Source organism: Mesoplodon densirostris, chromosome 3 (assembly GCF_025265405.1).
Source record: "Mesoplodon densirostris isolate mMesDen1 chromosome 3, mMesDen1 primary haplotype, whole genome shotgun sequence".
In the NCBI taxonomy this organism is placed as follows: Eukaryota; Metazoa; Chordata; class Mammalia; order Artiodactyla; family Ziphiidae; genus Mesoplodon; species Mesoplodon densirostris.
Window position 1 is genome coordinate 63,047,501 of NC_082663.1, and position 22,944 is coordinate 63,070,444.

The following is a 22,944-nucleotide window of genomic DNA, read 5'->3' on the forward strand; positions in this document are numbered from 1 at the left end:
AGAAGACCCATATAAAGCAAGGCAGTTAGGAGCACTTCAAGGAGAATATAAAGGCCTCAGCAATCTGATAATCCCCTAAAGTGGTCTTAACTTAACTTATAATAAAGGACAGCGATAAATTTAAGTATTAAAGGGCTTCCCTGGTGGCGCAGTTGTTGAAAGTCCACCTGCCGCTGCAGGGGACACGGGTTCGTGCCCCGGTCCGGGAGGATCTCACATGCTGTGGAGCGGCTGGGCCCGTGAGCCATGGCCGCTGAGCCTGTGCGTCCGGAGCCTGTGCTCCGCAACGGGAGAGGCCACAACAGTGAGAGACCCGCGTACTGCAATAAAAAAAAAAAAAAATTTAAGTATTAAAAAAGATTAAACGAGGAGCAGCAGGACCAGGAAGGGTAAAAAGGACAAAAAAAAAAAAGGTTAAATGATATGCTCTGTTTAAAAACAAAGAAACTTTTAATAGAAATTTAAATGAGAAAAAACTAATACTCATGGAGCTATGTCTGGTTGTGTTCCACTGGAAAAGTCAGGAGGTAGTCTTCTTGAAGGGCCTTACTAAAAAAGCTTTCCCTTCCTTGGCCCATTAATCACAGCCAAATTTCTGGTTCTTAGGCTCAAAATTTATTTTGTAAGCCCACCAAGAGTAGAATCATGTCTTAAGGGCAGAACAGAGTTGATTAATGAGGCTGATGTATAATGCTAGAATGCCAATTTATTGACATACATTGAGAAGCACAATTGTTACTGGCACTAGAAAAAAGTCTTTTTCAAAAGGCAAGCCCACTCTCTTATGATAGGCAGACCTATGCGAAAAACCATAGCCTTACCAGAAAATTCATTGGTGAGTATGGTACCAAAAAAAGGAAAGTTAGATAAACAGAATTATTTCATAGCTTAAGCAGTTCTCAGTCTTTTCTTGGAGCATTAGCATTCTAAGGAGGTGTCTCAGAAGCTCTCTTTGTTTTCTGTTGTTTTATGTCCTTGAAATCTTTTTAAGATTTCTTTTGGAGGGGAAAAAACGTTCCATTGCTAAAAAGTAAAGTAAAACTACTGTTCTACTTAAAGGAAACAGGGTGGTCTTACCAACAGTAAAACTATACTCAGAACACCCCCATCTCCTGGACAAGGCTTTAGGTGGACAAAATATTTACCCTGTGATTTTATTTTGCGCTTTCACTATTGACCAAGCTTCCTTCCTATTAATACACTTAACACACTCTTTGTGGAAAAGATAACCCAGTCAATCAGTTAACAGTCTAGTCTTATAAGACTAGAACCCATTCTCTCTTTCAGACATCTTTGTGTATCTTTATTATGACCTATTAAATATTGCTTTCATTTTATCCTCTGAGATTAAATCTTATTTCCAGTTTCTTAGGTAATATTTTAATATAATCCTAAGTATTAATAGTGGTATATAAACTATTTTATAAATGTTTCCAGTCAAAGTGGTTAAACTGAAATAGTTTTTTGGTGTTTTTAAAAAAGTAAAACTTGAAAGTCTGACTATTCAGTAAGACTCCATCCTTAAGGCTGTATTCAGCTGAGATGTTGTAAGAAGTTGAATAGTGTTGCCCAAAATTCATGTCTACCCAGAACCTCAAATTGTGATCTTATTTGGAAATAGGTTCTTTCTTTTTTTTTATTTTTTTTTTAAATTTTTGGCTGCGTTGGGTCTTTGTTGCTGTGCGCAGGCTTTTCTCTAGTAGTGGCGAGCAGGGGCTACTCTTCGTTGCAGTGCATGGGCTTCTCATTGCGGTGGCTTCTCTTGTTGCAGAGAAGGCTTCTCTAGGCTGTGCAACTACTGAGCACAGGCTTCAGTAGTTGCGGCACGCGGGCTCAGTAGTTGTGGAGCATGGGCTTAATTGCTCCGCAGCATGTGGGATCTTCCTGGACCAGGGCTCAAACCTGTGTCCCCTGCACTGCAAGGCAGATTCTTAACCACTGTGCCAACAGGAAAGCCTGGAAATAGCTTTTCTATAGACATAATTCATTAAGATGAGGTCATACAGGATTGGCATGGGCTCTAAGCCCAATGACTGGTGTCCTTATAAGAGACACACCAGGAAGAAGGCCATGTAAAGACAGAAACAGAGACCGGAGTTATACTGCCAAAAGCCAAAGAAAATGGAGGATTGCTGGCAACCATAAGAAGCTAGAAGAGGCAAGGATGGAGGGAAGAGCATGATTTGCTGACACCTTGATTCCAGACTTCTAGCCTCCAGAAACATGAGAGAATAAATTTTAGTTGTGTTAAGCCACTCAGTTCACAGTAATTTTATATTGGCAGCCCTAAGAAATTAATACAGATGTTAACACAAGCTGAATTGCTTCTTTTTAAAGAAATATTTGTGGAACACCAATGCTTTAAAGGGCTTGAATTCCAGTGATCTGTTGTTACTAGGAGGGAACAAAACAGAAACCTTCCAGTTTCAAGTCTTAGAATCTTTTCACTATACCATAATCTCCTACCCATCTGTCCATCCATCCATCCATCCATCCATCCAATAGTTACCATATGCTTACACTGTGCCAAGCAGTGGGCAATGAACAAGATAAATACTATCCCTTCCTTCACAGTGATCTTGTCTAGTCTCAATAGGTTGTAGAAGTCCTTCCATGTTAATGCATACAGCCCTATATCAAGTATTTTTTAATAACTATATGTACGGTGTTTCACTGATTGCATGCAGCAGATTTTAAGCAATATCTTATCGATGAAAACTTAAAACTATTTCCAATTTTAAAGTATTATTGTAAACACTGAGATGAACATAATTGTACATACATCTATACCCTTGTCTGCATATCTTATTTAAATGAAAATCGTAGCATGGCTTCTAGGTCTAAGGGTATGTACATTTTACTTAGTGATATGTATCGCCAAATTGCCCTCCATAAAGACTGTCCCAATTTGCATCAACAGTGAGAAGAGAGCTCATTTCTCTCACCAACACTTGGTATTGGTGTTTTCATTTATGCCAGTGTTATAGGTGACCAATAATATCATAGCTGTGCTTGCATTTTTGTGATAAGTGAGTTATAGTCATTAAGGGTACAGTCTGACTTTCTGAATTTGAATGCAGGTTCCACTGGTTCAGGTTACTTAAATTCTCGGTGCCTCAGTTCCTCAATGGTAAAGCAAGGATAACAACAGTATCTGCCAATATTAGTAGCTGGGAGAATTAAATGGGTTAATATCTATGAAGTACTTACAACCATATGTAGTCCATAGTGTTATTATTTCATATGTCATCCAATTCTCCTTTCTTTGTATGTAAATTTTCTGTTTATATTTTTATCTATCTTTATGGTAGAGTGTTCATCTCTCTTATTAATTTGCAAGAACTCTTTTTATGTTCTAGATCTTATCCTTTATTTGGCATGTAGTTGGTAAATACGTTGCCCAATGTCGTTTGTTTTTCCACCTTATTTTTCTTCCTTTTACCTCCTTTTTTGTTCTGTTCTCCTAGAGAAATTTTATTGTATAATGTTTATATTGTCAGGTCTATCAATCTTATCTCTATGGCTTCACGATTTATGTGGATAAGAAAGCACTTTTCACAAAATATAGTATTTTAATTTAATGGTAAAGTGAAAGACAGCTAACATTTTTGTTTTTCTTGTTTAGGAGGAGAAACTTCTAGAAGACTTGAGAAGTAATTTCTTGGTAGAGTCTCATTAATTTAATATTCAGGGTGGGCATTACTGATAGATGTGGAAACTTATTATAATCTTTTCTCTTTAAAGAAAAAATGAAAACAATTAGTGATTTGGGACATTACTAAAAACAATTTCTAGAGTTATAGTTCTCCACAAAGAGTGGCCACAAGTCTCCTGTTTCAGAATTTCTCTCAATCTTAAACATTTTCTCTATAAGCAAATGGGTGTCTAGATCCTATGAAATCATATATATAGATTTTACATATTATGAAGAGATTTTGGTTACTGATAACCTAGATACAAAGGATCACAACATGGAAAGACAGGCTATTAACTGAGGTACTCAACTTTCATTCATTGGCAAATGCCAAATTAGAAACGAAACTTTTTTTTTCCACTGGTTGTCAAATAACACTTTATTATTTTTCTTTGCAGTTACTAAGTAGCTGGGCATTCCACTGCACCACTGTTGATGTCATCTAAGATGTCATGAGGGTGGCAGCCATCAACATTGCAGTCCACAGATTGGGCGGTCCCCAGGATCTCTTTAATGGTTCCAGAGAGTTCTCTAGCTAAAGATCGATGCTGCATCTGTCCGGCAATATTGACAATCTCATCAAAAGTGATGTTTCCACTGTGCTTAATGTTTTTCTGCTTCTTTCTGTCTCCTGGCGGTTCCTTGAGGGCTTTGATGATCAGGGCAGAGGCAGAAGGTACCACCTCAATCTGGGCCTGGCGGTTCTGAATGGTCAGTTTCACTGTAATCCTCAGACCCTTCCAATCACCAGTTGCCTTGGTGATGTCATCACCAACTTGCTTTGGAGACAGACCCAGGGGGCTGATAATGGGGGCCAGGGCAGATGTGGCACTGACTTCCCCACTGGTGCACCTCAGGTACACAACTTTGATCTCATTGGGGTCAAACTTATGTGGCACGGTGGAGGCGGCTGCTGTCGGATGAACCCGGATTTGGGACAACCAAAGAAAGTTGCACCTTGGCCTCCTCCGAGCCGAAAGCCGAAAGCAAAACATTTTTAATGCATATAATTTGCTCAATTTTCCTCTCAAGGGAATTAATTTTTCAAAGGAGATTTCATTATGTTTACCTAGGCATGCCTCATCACTTTAGTTCCTTTCAGCTCTGTTCTAATTACAATCCAAATTTTGCATCCTTTGTGGATTTTCTTGCATGCCTTCTCCCAGGTAATTAATATGATTTAAATAAAATTATACTTAACATAGCACCTATGGCACCATGCAGAACACCACCTCCAATTCAATATGATGCCATCATTACCTTTGGTATGATCCAACTGCTAGTTTTTAGCCCATGTTGACAAGTAACAAGAAATTATTCTAATTTTCCTAAAATAGTATTAACTATTCTAGTGAAAATTAGATACTAGCTTCCTGCCTACTGAACATGAATTTTGTAATTCTACTCTATTAAAGCTAACAAAATAAGAGCATTCAAGTTTATTTGGCTTAATTTGTCCTTCACATACTCATATGCGTATTGTTCATTCTTCATTATTCTGTACACTTTACATACATTCTTAAGGGCAAACATGAGAAGCACAGTTTTATACGTCCTACTCACAGGTTTGCATTAAAAACAAAACAACAGACTGAACTGCCCTGGACCCTGAGGGGAGGGTGGCCTAACTGAGGCTGCCGGCTCTGGAGGGGCCCCACCAGCCGAAGCTGCGACGGTCCTGGGGACCATGGGCCAGAGGACAAACAGGAGAAGCAAGAAGAACTACAATCCTATAGCCTGTGGAACAAACGCCACATTCACAGAAAGAGAGACAAGATGAAAAGGCAGAGGGCTATGTACCAAATGATGGAACAAGACAAAACCCCAGAAGAACAACTAAATGAAGTGGAGATAGGAAACCTTCCAGAAAAAGAATTCAGAATAATCATTGAAGACGATCCAGGACCTCGGAAAAAGAATGGAGGCAAAGATCGAGAAGATGCAAGAAATGTTTAACAAAGACCTAGAAGAATTAAAGAACAAACAAACAGAGATGAACAATACAATTACTGAAAAGAAAACTACACTAGAAGCAATCAGTAGCAGAATAACTGAGGCAGAAGAACGGATAAGTGACCTGGAAGACAGAGTGGTGGAATTCACTGCTGCGGAACAGAATAAAGAAAAAAGAATGAAAAGAAATGAAGACAGCCTAAGAGACCTCTGAGACAACATTAAACACAACAACATTCACATTATAGGGGTCCCAGAAGGAGAAGAGAGAGAGAAATGACCTGAGAAAGTATTTGAAGAGACTATAGTCGAAAACTTCCCTAACATGGGAAAGGAAATAGCCACCCAAGTCCATGAAGCACAGAGAGTCCCATACAGGATAAACCCAAGGAGAAACATGCCAAGACACATAGTAATCAAATTGGCAAAAATTAAAGACAAAGAAAAATTATTGAAAGCAGCAAGAGAAAAACGACAAATAACATACAAGGGAACTCCCATAAGGTTAACAGCTGATTTCTCAGCAGAAACTCTATAAGCCAGATGGGAGTGGCATTATATACTTAAAATTGATGAAAGGGAAGAACCTACAACCAAGATTACTCTACCTGGCAAGGATCTCATTCAGATTCAATGGAGAAATCAAAAGCTTTACAGACAAGCAAAAGCTAAGAGAATTCAGCACCACCAAACCAGCTCTACAACAAATGCTAAAGGAACTTCTCTAAATGGGAAACACTAGAGAAGAAAAGGACCTACAAAAACAAACCCAAAACAATTAAGAAAATGATAACAGGAACATACATATTGATAATTACCTTAAACGTGAATTGCTTAAATCCTCCAACCAAAAGACACAGGCTCGCTGAATGGATACAAAAACAAGACCCATCTATATGCTGTCTACAAGAGACCCACTTCAGACCTAGGGACACATTCGGACTGAAAGTGAGGGCATGGAGAAAGATATTCCATGCAGATGGAAATCAAAACAAAGCTGGAGTAGCAATACTCATATCAGATAAAATAGACTTTAAAATAAGAATGTTACAAGAGACAGGAAGGACGCTACATAATGATCAAGGGATCAATCCAAGAAGAAGATATAACAATTATAAATATATATGCACCCAACATGGGAGCACCTCAATACATAAGGCAACTGCTAACAGCTATAAAAGAGGAAATTGACAGTAACACAATAATAGTGGGGGACTTTAACACCTCACTTACACCAATGGACAGATCATCCAAACATAAAATTAATAAGGAAACACAAGCTTTAAATGACACAATAGACCAGATAGACTAATTGATACTTACAGGACATTCCGTCCAAAAACAGAAGATTACACTTTCTTCTCAAGTGCACATGGAACATTCTCCAGGAGAAATCACATCTTGGGTCACAAATCAAGCCACAGTAAATTTAAGAAAACTGAAATCATATCAAGCATCTTTTCTGACCACAATGCTATGAGATTAGAAATCAATTACAAGGAAAAAAAAAGTAAAAACATAAACACATGGAGGCTAAACAATACATTACTAAATAACCAAGAGATCACTGAAGAAATCAAAGAGGAAATCAAAAAATACCTGGAGACAAATGACAATGAAAACACGATGATCCAAAACCTATGGGATGCAGCAAAAGCACTGCTAAGAGGGAAGTTTATAGCAATACAATCCTACCTCAAGAAACAAGAAACATCTCAAATAAACAATCGAAACTTACACCTAAAGGAACTAGAGGAAGAAGAACAAACAAAACCCAAAGTTAGCAGAAGGAAAGAAATCGTAAAGATCAGAGCAGAAATAAATGAAACAGAAACAAAGAAAACAATTGCAAAGATCAATAAAACTAAAAGCTGGTTCTTTGAGAAGATAAACAAAATTGATTAACCATTAGCCAGACTCATCAAGAAAAAGAGGGAGAGGACTCAAATCAATAAAATTAGAAATGAAAAAGGAGAAGTTACAACAGAAACCGCAGAAATACAAAGCATCCTAAGAGACTACTACAAGCAGCTCTATGCCAATAAAATGGACAACCTGGAAGAAATGGACAAATTCCTAGAAAGGTATAACCTTCCAAGATTGAACCAGGAAGAAATAAAAAATATGAACAGACCAATCGCAAGTAATGAAATTGAAACTGTGATTAAAAATCTTCCAACAAACAAAAGTCCAGGACCAGATGCCTTCACAGGTGAATTCTATCAAACATTTAGAGAAGAGCTAACACCCATCCTTCTCAAACTCTTCCAAAACATTGCAGAGGAAGGAACACTCCCAAACTCATTCTATGAGGCCACCATCACCCTGATACCAAAATCAGACAAAGATAGTACAAAAAAAGAAAATTACAGACCAATATCACTTATGAATATAGATGCAAAAATCCTCAACAAAATACTAGCAAACAGAATCCAACAACACATTAAAAGGATCATACACCATGATCAGGTGGGATTTATCCCAGGGATGGAAGGATTCTTCAGTATATGCAAATCAATCAATATGATACACCATATTAACAAATTGAAGGATAAAAATCATATGATCATCTCAATAGATGCAGAAAAAGCTTTTGACAAAATTCAACATCCGTTTATGATATAAACTCTCCATAAAGTGGGCATAGAGGGAACCTACCTCAACATAATAGAGGCCATAAACAACAAACCCACAGCAACGATCATTCTCAATGGTGAAAAACTGAAAGCATTTCCTCTAAGATCAGGAAGAAGATAAGGATGTCCACTCTCACCACTATTATTCAACAAAGTTTTGCAAGTCCTAGCCATGGCAATCATAGAAGAAAAAGAAATAAAAGGAATACAAATTGGAAAAGAAGAACTAAAATTGTCACTGTTTGCAGATGACATGATACTATACATAGAGAATCCTAAAGATGCCACCAGAAAACTACTAGAGCTAATCAATGAATTTGGTAAAGTTGCAGGATACAAAATTAATGCATAGAGATCTCTTGCATTCCTATATGCTAATGAAAAATCTGAAAGAGAAATTATGGAAACGTTTACCATCGCAACAAAAAGAATAAAATACCTAGGAATAAACCTACCTTGGGAGACAAAAGACCTGTATGCAGAAAAGTATAAGACACTGTTGAAAGAAATTAAAGATGGTACCAACAGATGGAGAGATATACCATGTTCTTGAATTGGAAGAATCAATATTGTGAAAATGACTATACTACCCAAAGCAATCTACAGATTCAATGCAATCCCTATCAAATTACCAATGGCATTTTTTACAGAACTAGAACAAAAAATCTTAAAATCTGTAGGGAGACACAAAAGACCCCGAATAGCCAAAGCAGTCTTGAGGGAAAAAAAACGGAGCTGGAGGAATCAGATTCCCTGACTTCAGACTATACTACAAAGCTACAGTAATCAAGACAATATGGTACTGGTGCACAAAAACAGAAATATAGATCAATGGAAGAGGACATAAAGCCCAGAGATAAACCCACGCACCTATGGTCAACTAATCTATTGCAAAGGAGGCAATGATATACAATGGAGAAAAGATAGTGTATTCAATAAGTGGTGCTGGGAAAACTGGACAGCTACATGTAAAAGAATGAAAGTAGAACACTCCCTAACACCATACACAAAAATAAACTCAAAATGGATTTGAGACCTAAATGTAAGACCGGACACCATAAAACCCTTAGAGGAAAACACAGGAAGAACACTCTGACATAAGTCACAGCAAGATCTTTTTTGATCCACCTCCTATGGTAATGGAAATAAAAACAAAAATAAACAAATGGGACCTAATGAATGGGAAAAAATACTTGCAAGTGAATCAACTGACAAAGTATTAATCTCCAAAATATATAAACAGCTCATGCAGATCAATATTAAAAAAACAAACAACCCAATCCAAAAATTGGCAGAAGACCTAAATAGACATTTCTGCAAAGAGGACATACAGATGGCCAAGAAGCACATGAAAAGCTGCTCAACATCACTAATTATGAGAGAAATGCAAATCAAAACTACAATGAGGTATCACCTCACAACAGTTAGAATGGGCATCATCAGAAAATCTACAAACAACAAATGCTGGAGTGGGCGTGGAGAAAAGGGAACCCTCTTGCACTGTTGGTGAGAATGTAAATTGATACAACCAGTATGGAGAACAGTATGGAGGTTCATTAAAAAGCTAAAAATAGAATTACCATATAACCCAGTAATCCCACTACTGGGCATATACCCAGAGAAAACCATAATTCAAAAAGACACATGCACCCCAATGTTCATTGCAGCATTATTTACAATAGCCAGGTTATGGAAGCAACCTAAATGCCCATTGACAAACAAATGGATAAAGAAGATGTGGTACATATATACAATGGAATATTACTCAGCCATAAAAGGAGTGAAATTGGGTCATTTGTAAAGACGTGGATGAATCTAGGGAGTGTCATACAGAGTGAAGTAAGTCAGAAAGAGAAAAACAAATATCGCATATTAGTGCATATATGTGGAACCTAGAAAAATGGCACAGATGAACCAGTTTGCAGGGCAGAAATTGAGACACAGATGTAGAGAACAAATGTATGGACACCAAGGGGGGAAAGCAGCGACGGGTGGTGGTGGTGGTGTGATGAATTGGGAGACTGGGACTGACGTGTATACACTGATGTGTATAAAATGGATGACTAATAAGAACCTTCTGTATAAAAAAAATAATAAATTTTTTTAAAGATATTAAAAAAACTAAAAAAAAATGTAAAACAGGATTATCTCCACTTAAAAGAAATTCCCAAAGCAGAAATTCATCCATTTAAAATAAACTCTGATTGTACAACCACTACTATGTAGCACTTAACTAGACATAGTCTAACAGAGGTCAAGTTGGTTCTAAGTTAAAAAATCTAGCTGGAAAAGAAAAAATTTAAACACAAGGAAACAACTGTTTTCTTTACCTCCACAATGCAGCCTTCAAACTGTCACTAGAATTCCTTTGCTTTCCTTAGATAATTCAATAAACAGACACAATGTCTATAGAATTCCAAATTTCTCAAAAGGACATTAAAGACCCCCTGGCTGTATTTCTCATTATACACTCCATGCTTTTTTGTTTGTTTTTGGTTTTGTTTTGGCTGCGTTGGGTCTTCGTTGCTGCTCGCAGGCTTTCTCTAGTTAGGGCGAGCGGGGGCTACTCTTTGTTGTGGCACGCAGGCTTCTTATTGTGGTGGTTTTTCTTGTGGAGCATGGGCTCTAGGCGCACGGGCTTCAGTAGTTGTGGCACGTGGGCTCAGTAGTTGTGGCTCGTGGGCTCTAGCGTGTAGGCTCAGTAGTTGTGGCACATGGGCTTAGTTGCTCCGCGGCATGTGGGATCTTCCTGCACCAGGGCTGGAACCCGTGTGCCTTGCATTGGCAGGTGGATTCTTAACCACTGTGCCACCAGGGAAGCCCCAACACTCCATGCTTTTTACACAACTATCATAATGCCCATAAAATGTCCCAAGTATATCCAACTCATTTCCTAAATGGAGATTTTTATCTTATTTCTTTTGCTAAGAAAACATGACTCCCCTTCCCAATCCTCAACTCCTCATCTCAACCACTCACTCAAGATCTACTTCAAATGTCACTTCTTCCAGGAAGCCTTCCTCAACTCACCCAGCAGAATTTTAAACTGATTTCTCATCTAAATAACTATAACCGAAATAGTTGTATCTTGATGACAATATACATCTACGTAATGCTTTACAGTTGAGCTGCTTGCACAATAGTATCTCTTTTGGAAATATATGAGAATACCATCCCCAAAAGTTTTCTAAAGATAGAGCTTATAATTGAACCGTTTTCCTGTTTGTTTAAACCAATAGCTACAGCCACTCCTGAAGTTTTTGACATAAATATGAAAAAGTTCATGTTGCTAAGGAAACTATCAGAAGTCTATCTGCTAGGTGTGAACACTCACATTTGCAGATCTGATTCTTAGACTGAAAGTATGACCAAAAGCTTTTGTTAACAACAATGACAATAAAAACAAAAAGCAGGCAGTCCTTTCCTTATTAAAGCATGAAAGGCTAGCCATCTCCAGTGACTGTTTTCCAGCTTTCTTTGGCAAACAGTGCATTATTTAAGTGTTAGCAGTGGGATTATTTATGTGATGGGAATTTTAAAGAAAGTAGAGTATTCCATAAATCAGCTTATATAAGAAGTAATATACCAATTCTCCTACTCAGGTCAAATAAAATTTAAGCCAATGGAATGTCAGGAGATCTGGGTTTTAGTTCTAATTCTTGACTACATTGTAATGTGATCTTGGGTAAGTTGCTCAATTTCTCTGGGTCTCAGGTTCAACATCTGTAAAATGAGGGGGCTGGACTAGATGATCCCTAGGGTATGTTGCAGCTCAAAAATGGAAAGGAAGAAACACATCTTAAATTCATTTTATTAATAGTGGAAATCAAACCATCAGCAGAGACTGATAATTTTTTCTGTTTATTTACAAAGCTGATAAATAATATTCTGAAACTGACCCTAAAATGCTTAGTTGGGTTTTCAGTCAATAAATCTAGCACTTAAAGTTTAACTATCAATTTCTCTTCTCTTTACTGATATATCTTTCATCCTTAGGTCTCAAAAGTTGCCATAAAATTTCTTGTTTCTTTGCAATTCATGATATAATTCATCCCACTCTGGTGTTTCATCAATTTAACGGTTCTAATTGCCTTATTATCTGCTCTGGTGCAGTAGTAAAGCCTCTGAACATTTCATTTACCTTACCAACAAGAAATCCCATATATCTCAGCCTTAAGGATATTACCTCTACCTCTTGGATGAGCAGAGGCATGAAGAACTTAAGCTCTCTGGAAAGCCAATATAATCTATCACTATTTAACTGTTTGTCAATGTTTATGCCTGTCTCAACTCACATTTAATGGGGCTTTTTATTGTTATTTTCCACTGTAAAATTTTGAAGACACCTAAATGTCACTAATTCCCTTCTAAGTTTAGCATGTCTATTGCAATGTTACTTACCTGGGAGAGACAGTAACATGGTACAAATGAATGGGCTATGGAGTTAGGCAGACTAACTCCAAATCTTAGTTCTGACCTTTGCTATTTATATGATCTTAAGCAAGTTACTTGCCTCTTTGAGGCTGTTTCCCCAAGTAAAATAGGAAGACTAACTACTCTACAATACTGTAGTGAATATAAAGTAAGTACCGTTCCTGGTCTGATGCTGCACACATAACAAGTATTCAGTAACTGTTACTCATGTCCTTCCCATATCAAGTGCTCCCACTTTGCTGTGATTCTGTTTGTTGAGCTGGCCAGTTTGAAAATAGATTTTAGTCACTAGCTGCTTCTATAGGAGTGTTTCTAAATGGCCTGGTTGTAACCCATTAGTCAGGGTTCTAATTCATGACTCCTGAAATCAATTCAGCAGGTTTTGGTCAGCACTGTTTTAATGGAAGAGAACAGAATGGAACTGGAAATATCAGAGTACATTATAAGTGCTAAAAATAGGAATATTTCATTAAACTTTTTTTTTTTTTTTTTTTTTTTGCGGTACATGGGCCTCTCACTGTTGTGGCGTCTCCTGTTGCAGAGCACAGGCTCCGGACGCGTAGGCTCAGCGGCCATGGCTCACAGGCCTAGCCGCTCCACGACATGTGGGATCTTCCCGGACTGGGGCATGAACCCGTGTCCCCTGCATCGGCAGGTGGACTCTCAACCACTGTGACACCAGGGAAGCCCTCATTAAACTTTTGTTCCAGTTTTATAAATGTGTGTGTGTGTGTGTGTACTGTGCCATGATGCAAAAAAAAAAAAAAAGTCTATTTCTTACTCTGGGTTGGATCCAAAAAGTTTGAAATACACTGCTCTATAGAGAAGGTCAGTTATCTTTAGCTGGATCACTTCCCTTCCCTGCCCATCTTTTCCAGGGAATGTCCTACCAAGACCAGCATTTCAGTATCTCAAAATCAAGAAGCCCACCAGCACTATTCCCCTACAGAAAACAGTTATATATATATTCTTGAGGTTACCTACATTGTTAATAAGACCAAGAGGCAGAAATGATACCCTTAGAAATACTTTTCTTAGCTACTCATCAAATCCTCCTTTCATATTTTGCTTCTTTTGAAACACAATAGCAAGTAAAAGGCTCCTTGGGGGCCTTAAACAAATAAAAATAAAAAAAGATACTAAAGAAAGTTACAACCAGCAACCCAGTTATTCAAATAAGAATTCAACATTAAAATCTAAAATGTATTCCATAACCACAACCCCTTCAGTAAAATACATTAATCTTTTGGGGAGAATATTTTATCTTTTAAAGCAGATCCAATTTTTTCTTTCATTGTTAATTTTTTTAACACTTATTGGAGTATAGTTGATTTACAATGTTGTGTTAGTTTCAGGTGTACAGCAAAGTGAATCTGTTATACATATACATATATCCACTATTTTTTTCTAAGATTCTTTTCCCATATAGGCCATTACAGAGTAGTGAGTAGAGTTCCCTGTGCTATACAGCACGTTCTTCCTAGTTATCTATTTTATATATAGTCATGTGTATATGTCAATCCCAATCTCCCAATTTATCCCTCCTTTCCCTTATCCCCTGGTAACCATAAGTTTGTTTTCTACATCCATGACTCTACTTCTGTTTTGTAAATAACTTCATTTGTATCCATTTTTTAAAGATTCCACATATAAGTGATATCATATGATATTTGTCTTTCTCTGTCTGACTTACTTCACTCAGTATGATAATCTCTAGGTCCATCCATGCTGCTGCAAACGGCATTATTTTGTTCTTTTTTATGGCTGAGTAATATTCCATTGTATATATGTACCACATCTTCTTTATCCATTTCTCTGGTGATGGTCATTTAGGTTGCTTCCATGTCCTGGCTATTGTAAATAGTGCTGCAATGAACATTTGGGTGCATGTATCTTTTTGAATTATGGTTTTCTCTGGGTATATGCCCAGGAGTGGGATTGCTGGGTCATATGGTAGCTCTATTTTCAGTTTTTTAAGGAACCTCCATACTGTTTTCCATAATGGCAGTACAATTTACATTCTTACCAACAGTGTAGAAGGGTTTCCTTTTCTCCACACCCTCTTCAGCATTTATTGTTTGTAGATTTTTTGATAACGGCCATTCTGACTGGTGTGAGATGATACCTCATTGTAGCTTTGATCTGCATTTCTCAAATAATTAGTGATGTTGAGCATCTTTTCACATGCTTTTTGGCCATCTGTGTGTCTTCTCTGGAGAAACGTCTATTTAGATCTTCTGCCCATTTTTTGATTGGGTTATCTGTTTTTTTGATATTGAGCTCATGAGCTGTTTGTATATTTTGGAGATTAATCCCTTGTTGGTTGCTTCATTTGCAAATATTTTCTCCCATTCTAAGGGTTGTCTTTTTGTTTTGTTTATGGTTTCCTTTGCTGTGCAAAAGCTTTTAAGTTAAATTAGATCCCATTTGTTTACTTTGTTATTATTTTCATTACTCTGGGAGATGGATGAAAAAAAGATCTTGCTGCTTTTTTCCAACGGCGCGGATGGAGGTGGGCCTGGCGGGTGTGCACAGTGCTGGGGCCGGAGCCCAGGTCCCCGCCCACCCCAGCACTGGCCTCCAGCCAAGCCCTGCACCTCCGTCCTGGGTCACAGTGGCCGGAGGTGCGCCTGGGTCCGCAGGACAGGCGGGCACAGAGGTCGCTTGTGTTGGGGTGGGGGGTGCGATAAGGTTCTGGCGTCTCCGCAGAGCATCACAGGTCCGGGCCTGGGGGCACCGCAGCTTGCTATGCTCTCTGCACTTAACTGGATCTGAAGCCTGGAGAACATGGCTAGGCAGCAGTAGTTTAATGCGGAGTTTGCCTGCTGGGAACTAGAGGCCTGCTGGGGTCTCAGTTCTTGACTGGCCCCGGAACATGAGGTTGCCAGGCATGTGACGGCAGCAGGTAGGAGTGAGCCGCTGGTGCAGTGATGAGCAGGAAAGGAAGGACAATGGCTGTTGGCCTGTGAACCTAGGCAAGAATGACCAGCCAACACAATCCAGTCCAAGGTCCGTGGGCCCAGCTTGGTCCTGTGTGGCTGGTCAGTGGAATAGACCTGCAGGTGTGGCTATTGTCACTCTAAGACTGGCTTCAGGACAGATCCTGCTGATGAGCCCAGGGCACTGCCCTCAGTTCTCCAGGAGAGTGTGCCAGAGTGGAGTCAGGGGGGTGTGCCCAACTCACAGCACAGCGGCCAAGCACATCCAGTCTGCTTGCGAGGGCAGTGGAGAGCCGGGGGAAGTCATGGCCTTAGGAATGTCCTCTGATGAAAAAGAACCTTCAGGCTTATAAAATAAGTTTTGTGTGGAATGTTGGTGTGTTGAAAAGCAGTTCTGTGTGCATTTCCCCTTGGTGTGGATCAGCAGTGCTGAGGCAGCAGGTGTGACACAGAAGTGTGAGCAGAGACGGTCTGGAATCCCCAAACTCCAGGGAAACTAAAGGTGACAGCCAGCCTAGTGAAGAGGACAGGAGTTGGGGGCCGGTGGCGGTGGGGCAGGAAGGTGCCTGAAGGCAGCGGCGTCCCATCTGTGGTGGCGGCAGCCCAGCTGGTGCCCCTTGTCGCAGGGACCTAATCCTGGCTCCAGCTGGGTGGTCAGTGGAGCTGCAAGGTCTTCTGGGTGATCAGACCCCACAGTCCTGAGCTGTTCTTCGCTGTGTTTGGTCATCTCCCCCCATCCAAGGGGAGAAATCTAGATGAGGTTTAAGAATTAGTGGATCTCGTAGTTGAAATCTTGGAACACGTGTTTTCAGCACAAGGTGTTAAAGTGAATGGAAGAATTTAACACCTTTTCAAGGAGCGTGTCTCCATGTGGGCAGAACTAGAGAATAAATGGGTCTTAAATAAAAAAAAGAAGATCTTGCTGTGATTTATGTCAAAGAGCGTTCTGCTTATGTTTTCCTCTGAGAGCGTTATAGGGTCTGACCTTACATTTTAGGTCTTTAATCCATTTTGAACTTATTCTTGTGTATGCTGTTAGGGAGTGTTCTAATTTCATTCTTTTACATGTAGCTGTCCAGTTTTCCTAGCACTACTTACTGAAGAGACTGTCTTTTCTCCATTGTATATTCTTGCCTCCTTTGTCATAGATCAGGTGGCCATAGGTGTGTGAGTTTATCTCTGGGCTTTCTATCCTGTTCCATTGATTTATATTTCTGTTTTTGCACCAGTACCATACTGTTTTGATTACTGAAGCTTTGTAGTATAGTTAAAGCAGATCTAAGTTAAATGGAAGTTGGGGGAGGGCTGTTAGGGAAGGCTTTTTCAAGAAAGATGTCAAAGTCAGGATTTGATGAATAAGTAAGAATTAGCAAGGCAAAGAAGAGGGAAAGGGTATATGACAGGAGTAGCAAGCAGGGTGGCAGCATTTTAGGTACCAAGAAGAGCACAAAAGATTCTAAAGTGAGAGACAATATGGAAAGTTGGGTTTGAAAATTAAGTAAGGCTGAGGTGTGGAGGAGAAGAGCAGCAAAAGATAAACAAGAGAGTAAGGGCCCAGAACATAACCTTGTAAGGTCATACTAATGAATTTGGATTTTTCCTAAATGTATTTAACAGACTTATCAGGTGAGTGACCTACTCAATCACATTTACCTTTTAAAAAGATTATTTTAAAAAATCACTGTGACTGCAACATGGACAATGTAATAGAGAGGGGCAGGGCTAGGGCCACGCAGATAAGGGGAGTGTGATCGTAATACAGGAGAAAAATGGTTGTGGTCTAGTCAAGAGTGGTAGCAGTGGGAATGAAGAGATATAGATAAAATTGATGATTATTTTAACCAGGGTGAAAAATGGATGTGGGAAGATAAGGGAGCAGGAGAATCCAAAGGTAACTGGGCAGATGGTGGTGTGGTAGTGCCAGTACCTGAGATAAGGAGACCAGGAAGAGTGTGGGAGAGAGAAAATATAAAATTAGGACCTTGTTATACTGGAGGTGCCTATGTGACATTAAAGTGGAAATGTCCAGAGGTACCCAGACCTGGAGTTCAAAAGGAAGATATATATGAGGGAATCAGGGACATACTGATGTAACTGGGGTCATAGGAGTGAAGGAGGCTGCTCACTGGAGTGTTTACAAAGTGAAAAGGGAAAAAAGCCCCAGGTAGAGCCCCAGAGAACATTTGAGAGAGGGTAAGCTACACTAATGCAAGAAGTATTGACACAACTGTCTTTTGTTAAAATTGGTGTATAATTGACATATAACATCATTATATTAGTTCGGGTGTACAACATAACGATTTGACATTTATATGTATTGCAAAATGATCCCCACAATGCCCATCACCATACAGTTACAAAAATTTTTTGCTTGTGATGAGAAATTTTACATCTGTCTTATTTACCACTATATCCCTGTCATGCAGACAGTATCTGTCATATATCAGTGGCTCAATAAATTTCTGTTACATAAATAACAAAGGAAAAAAAAAACAAAAATAAGACTGAGGAGGAGCAAAGAGGTAGAAGGGAAACCAGAGTACTGCAGTATCACTGTAGCCAAGGAAAGAAAATAGGATAGAAAGCTTTTCAAGGAGGGGAAAGTAATTCTGTCAACGGCTGCTAGTAAGTCAAGATAAAGACTGTTAGATATCATGAGTGACCTTTGTTTCAATGCTGATGAACTCTTTCGACAAGTCTGGCTCCTAGGGAAGGAAATGAGATAAAAGTTTTTTTGCTGTTGATTCTTTACGATATTAGTGACTTCAGCATGTTTGAATACTTTTGGGAATAAACTTGTAAAGAGATTAAAGAGAAAAGACACTTAACAAAGGGATGGGATTCGGTACACAGAATGATGCCTTTTAATAAAAGGTTAAGATCTTTGATTCTAAGAGGAAGTAATGAGTACAGTAAGAATAAAGATGCATGCAAATCTCTAGGTTTGATGGTGCTTGGGACACAAAGAGCATGTGATTCTGTCATTAGCCAGGGAAGACTTCAGAAGTCATTACTTCATAAAGAAGTAATGATTAAGAAGAGACCTAAGAATTGAGGACTAAGTATTATTCAAAGCAGCATGCTGGGGAATGTTCTAGTCAGAGGAAACTGCATACTTAGAAAAGGGCTGAAGGGAGATTTTATATTAAATAATTGATATATTTACCAATCCTGAAAACATAGACTAGGGGAATTAGCCTGAGCCTGGATTTAACCCTTGGCTAAACTTTCTTTACTCCTCAGGCTGCTGCTGATAAAGTTCAGGGAATACTTTCGACCCTGCGAGGCCATTCTAGTTATCCCAATCAGGACTCTCTCTAACAATTATGGATTAGAAATATTTGAAGAACTGAGCACTGATTCATCAGCCTGTCATTCAGCTATGAATCAAACACTTTTTGAATAACTACTAAGTTCAAGGCACCATCCTGCATTCTGAAGACTGCAAAGAGAATAAAGCAGGTTGTGTCACTCTCAAGGAGCTTAAGTCCCTTCATGCATAGAATAAGTGAAATGTTACCTGAGGCTCAGAGCCCAAAGCAAATATTTACTCCTTCTTTCTACCCCTCATTCCCCGTCTTTCTGTTGTCTTATGTCTCTTCCATCTACATATCTCTCACTGATCCCTCCCCTTCTCCCAACCTTGCTGGTCATAAAATTAAAGCGTAGAAAAATTTTAATATTTATTCTGTTTAGTAAACACTGTTTCATATTTCTAAGATCTTTAAACAAAAATCAGGTAATGTCAACATTTTATATTCTAAAGAAAAGAAAATAAACTAAGTTATTTCTGTAAATGGTCCTCAATGATTATTTTCCCTATATGTCATTGGTCTCCAAGAAAATACAGAAGACATTTGGGGACTTAACATTTGAGGACTTAACTCTCAGTAAATACCCCAAAATGTTCATGTAATATAATTTTAATTTTGCTGAAATACAGTTACGGTTATGAGCTGTGTGGTATTCAGGAACAAGTCACGAATATGGTGAATGAGTCGGACAACTGTCCAGAATCCAGTCTCAGTGTAGCTGTTCTGTTCCTTCTTTTGTCTGTGTGTGTGATATAACTCTAGTAAATGAACTAACCACAAACCAACAAAGCCCCATTTTGTTTCTTTGAGGAAAAAGAGCCAGAAAAGAAAGTCAATTGCTATTGGCAGTGATAATAGTAAGTAAAGGAATCTAAGAAAATTACTGCTTTTGCAAATGTGGGGGATTTGAAAAGATCTTGGAACACAATCCTTAACAAAACATAAACTGTCTATTGTATTTTCCTCCACTTCCATGTCATTTTCTAGCAACATGACAAATAATAGCCAGAAAATTAATTGGTCTGAGACCTGGAATAACTATCAGAGTTCTTAAAGATTTGATAATCAACTACAGAATTAAGGTATTTAATCACACCATTAGACTCAAAAGACTAGCTAGGAAAAATAAATGCCAGAGTCAAAAGTTATTGCCTTACTGAAGGATAGCATGTTAACGGTTAGAGGCATGGACTAAGAAATCTAAACCCTAGATTGGAGAGCCTCTATTTTGCTGCTTAATATCTGTGTGTACCCTTTTGAAAGTCACTTAATTTCTGTTAGCCAGGTCCTTGGAGAAGCAGACACTAAGATGGGATTAAACTTGCAAGGATTCTGTCAGTGCAAATATCCATGAGAGAGAAAATGGGAAGGGAGCTGGAGAAGGCTGGGAGGGTCATCAGACTACGATGCAAGTCTGAGCCTGAATGAAAGAAAGAGTGAGGAAAGGTTAGGAGGAAGCATCCTAGACTGCCATACAGTTTTAGGAAGGTTTGGCAAGGCCACTGGGGAGTCCTCAGGCCAAAGCTGGCTGTTACAGGAATCCCATGTCCCCCAGGAAAAGGTCTGTCTGCCACTAGCTGTCAGCAGCTCATGCGAAGCAAGGCTTTGGGAAAAATGTAGTAACAGATTTCACAGTCCAGTAGCAGGGGCCCTTGGTTAATTATACTCCCTGCATTTGGAAGTCTTCAAGTTCCATTCTCAAGGCCACCACAACCTCTTCTGATTTTCACATCTATAAATTCTCTATTTTTGTCCTTCCTACTTTACAAGTTGTCCCAAATATCATGATAGGCACTAGGGATATAATGGTGAAAAAAGAGTGACACGGTCTCTGCCCTCAGAGAACATACACTCTAGTGGAAAGATCCAGAGAAGCAAAGAGGCAATTAAATACTGTGTGGATTAGTCAGACTGTCACTCACCTACAAATCTAGCCTTCTTCGTATGACATACACAACTGTATCCTAAATTATTTTATCAACCATTCTCTTACTATCTCCTCAGTACCCACATACCCTAGATGCTCCAGCCATCACAAATGTTTTTACTCACTCCTGAATATAATATACTGATTCACACCTCCATGCTTTTATACATATAGTTCTATCTAGAATGTGACTTCCACAAGATCCTACTCAAATGTCAGTTGTGATAAGCCTCCTCTAACCCCAGAGCAGTGGTTCTCAACAAGGACAATTTTATTCCCTACCTACAGTGGAGCATTTGACAATGTCTGACCATTTTGGTTGCCACAGGTGTGTGTGCATGTGTGTGTCAGGGGGAGGGGTGGAGAGGGAAGGTGAGCTACTGACATCTAGTGGGTAGAGGCCAGGCTTACTGCTAAACACCCTACAATATAAAGGACAGCCTTCGCCCAGTCCCCAACAAAGAATTACCCAGGGCGAAATGTCCGAAGTGTAAAGGTTGAAAAACTGTCCTAGAGGCAGTTTGCCATAACCTCGTCTAGGTTCATGAAGCATTCTGACCGTACTCACAAGGCCTTTGTCTTTCTCTGAAACCATAAGCTCCTATAAAACAGAAAGTGATATTCATCTTTCATATCCAATGACCTCACATGGTCTCGTCACTTTTACAAATTTGTCAAAGTAAAATAAAGGTATACGTCAGTGCACTGGTGGTACTCAACAGGTGATCCCATCCTGGCTCTACCACTTCCTAGCTGTTTATCTTTGGGAAAATTATTTAAACTCAATTTCTTCATCTGTAAAATGGGGATCACTGCAATTACTTCATGTACGGATTATGAGGGTGAAGTGACACATACATGAAATGCTTAGCTATGTACGACACATAGTAAAAGCTCAAAAAATATCAACATTGCTGTTCCCATGACCTCTTAGGTTGTCAAAAGAAGCAAAGGGAAGCTAAAGGTGGGAGCAGGAGGTAGTGAGAAGAAATTTTAGAAGCAAAAAACATTAGTATTCAGCAAGTCAATTTTAAAAGTGATATATGTCTGCCTTTCCCTTTTCAGCATTTTTCTCATCACTCATTGGGTTTAAGGTAGTACTCTGTTTAATATTTATTTGTAATTCAGAGCAATGCTATAATACTTATTTTAATTCAAAATACTGTCCTTGCTACTAAAATGAATTTAATTTAGGTCACAAACTTAGTTTATCTAAGGGCAGTAGCACTGTATTCTAAGTGAAGTATCACTAATTTCACAATTTTATACATCAAATAAGGAAGACACTGGTCTGAATTTTCACAAAGAGTATAAACCTGAACATCTGATATTATGGGATGTTAAGCTACAATATATCATGCATTATGTGTTAAACAGCACTTATGAATGCTCATTCAAGTAAAAATTGGTGATGGTGTGAGAGGCTGATTTTGGCAAAAATTGAATAACAAAGTTCTGGTGAACAGTGGTTAATGTTCAGCATAGAGCCTTGCACATAGTACCTGTTCAATAAATAGCTACTGAAATAAATCCAATGAAGGAATCCTCAGAACTGGGAAAATTTATGACAGTCCAGATTGGCAATAGTATTAGTACCTGACAGAGTGGTTCCAGTTATCAATTCTCACATCTTCTCTCACCAAAACTGCTCAGATCTGTTTATTGGAAAATATTTTTCTCATGAGAAGAAAGGGACTTTCAAGGGCTGTAGCAGCCAGTTAAAACTGCAAGAAAGGTAAGCTTCTATATGCCTGCTGCTAGGGAAAGAACTGGTTGTTGATGTCTTCAAACTTACTGTTCACCTCTTGTTCCAATGGTAGTAAAACCTGCATATGAAGAGTGAATGGGTTTTTTTTTGTTTTGGCTGCATTGGGTCTTTGTTGCTGCGTGAGGGCTTTCTCTAGTTGCAGCGAGTGGGAGTTACTCTTCATTGCGGTGTGCAGGCTTCTCTTGTTGCGGAGCACGGGCTCTAGGCGTGCTGGCCTCAGCAGTTGCAGCATGCGGACTTAGTAGTTCTGGCTGGCAGGCTCTAGAGCACAGGCTCAGT

General features: G+C 39.0%; 2 protein-coding genes across 2 annotated transcripts in view; both read right to left on the bottom strand.

The window, feature by feature from the left end:
• Positions 1–22,944, bottom strand: part of TBCA (tubulin folding cofactor A) — a 111,287-nt gene that overhangs the window by 47,491 nt on the left and 40,852 nt on the right. The window lies entirely within an intron of this gene.
• On the bottom strand, positions 4,096–4,689 carry LOC132485790 (large ribosomal subunit protein uL11-like). Its single transcript, XM_060092396.1, has one exon. The coding sequence runs from the start codon at positions 4,687–4,689 to the stop codon at positions 4,096–4,098; it is 594 nt and encodes a 197-aa protein (XP_059948379.1).

Excerpts from the sequence above, each read along its gene's own strand:
- LOC132485790 (XM_060092396.1), bottom strand. The coding sequence starts at position 4,689 with ATGTTTTGCTTTCGGCTTTCGGCTCGGAGGAGGCCAAGGTGCAACTTT.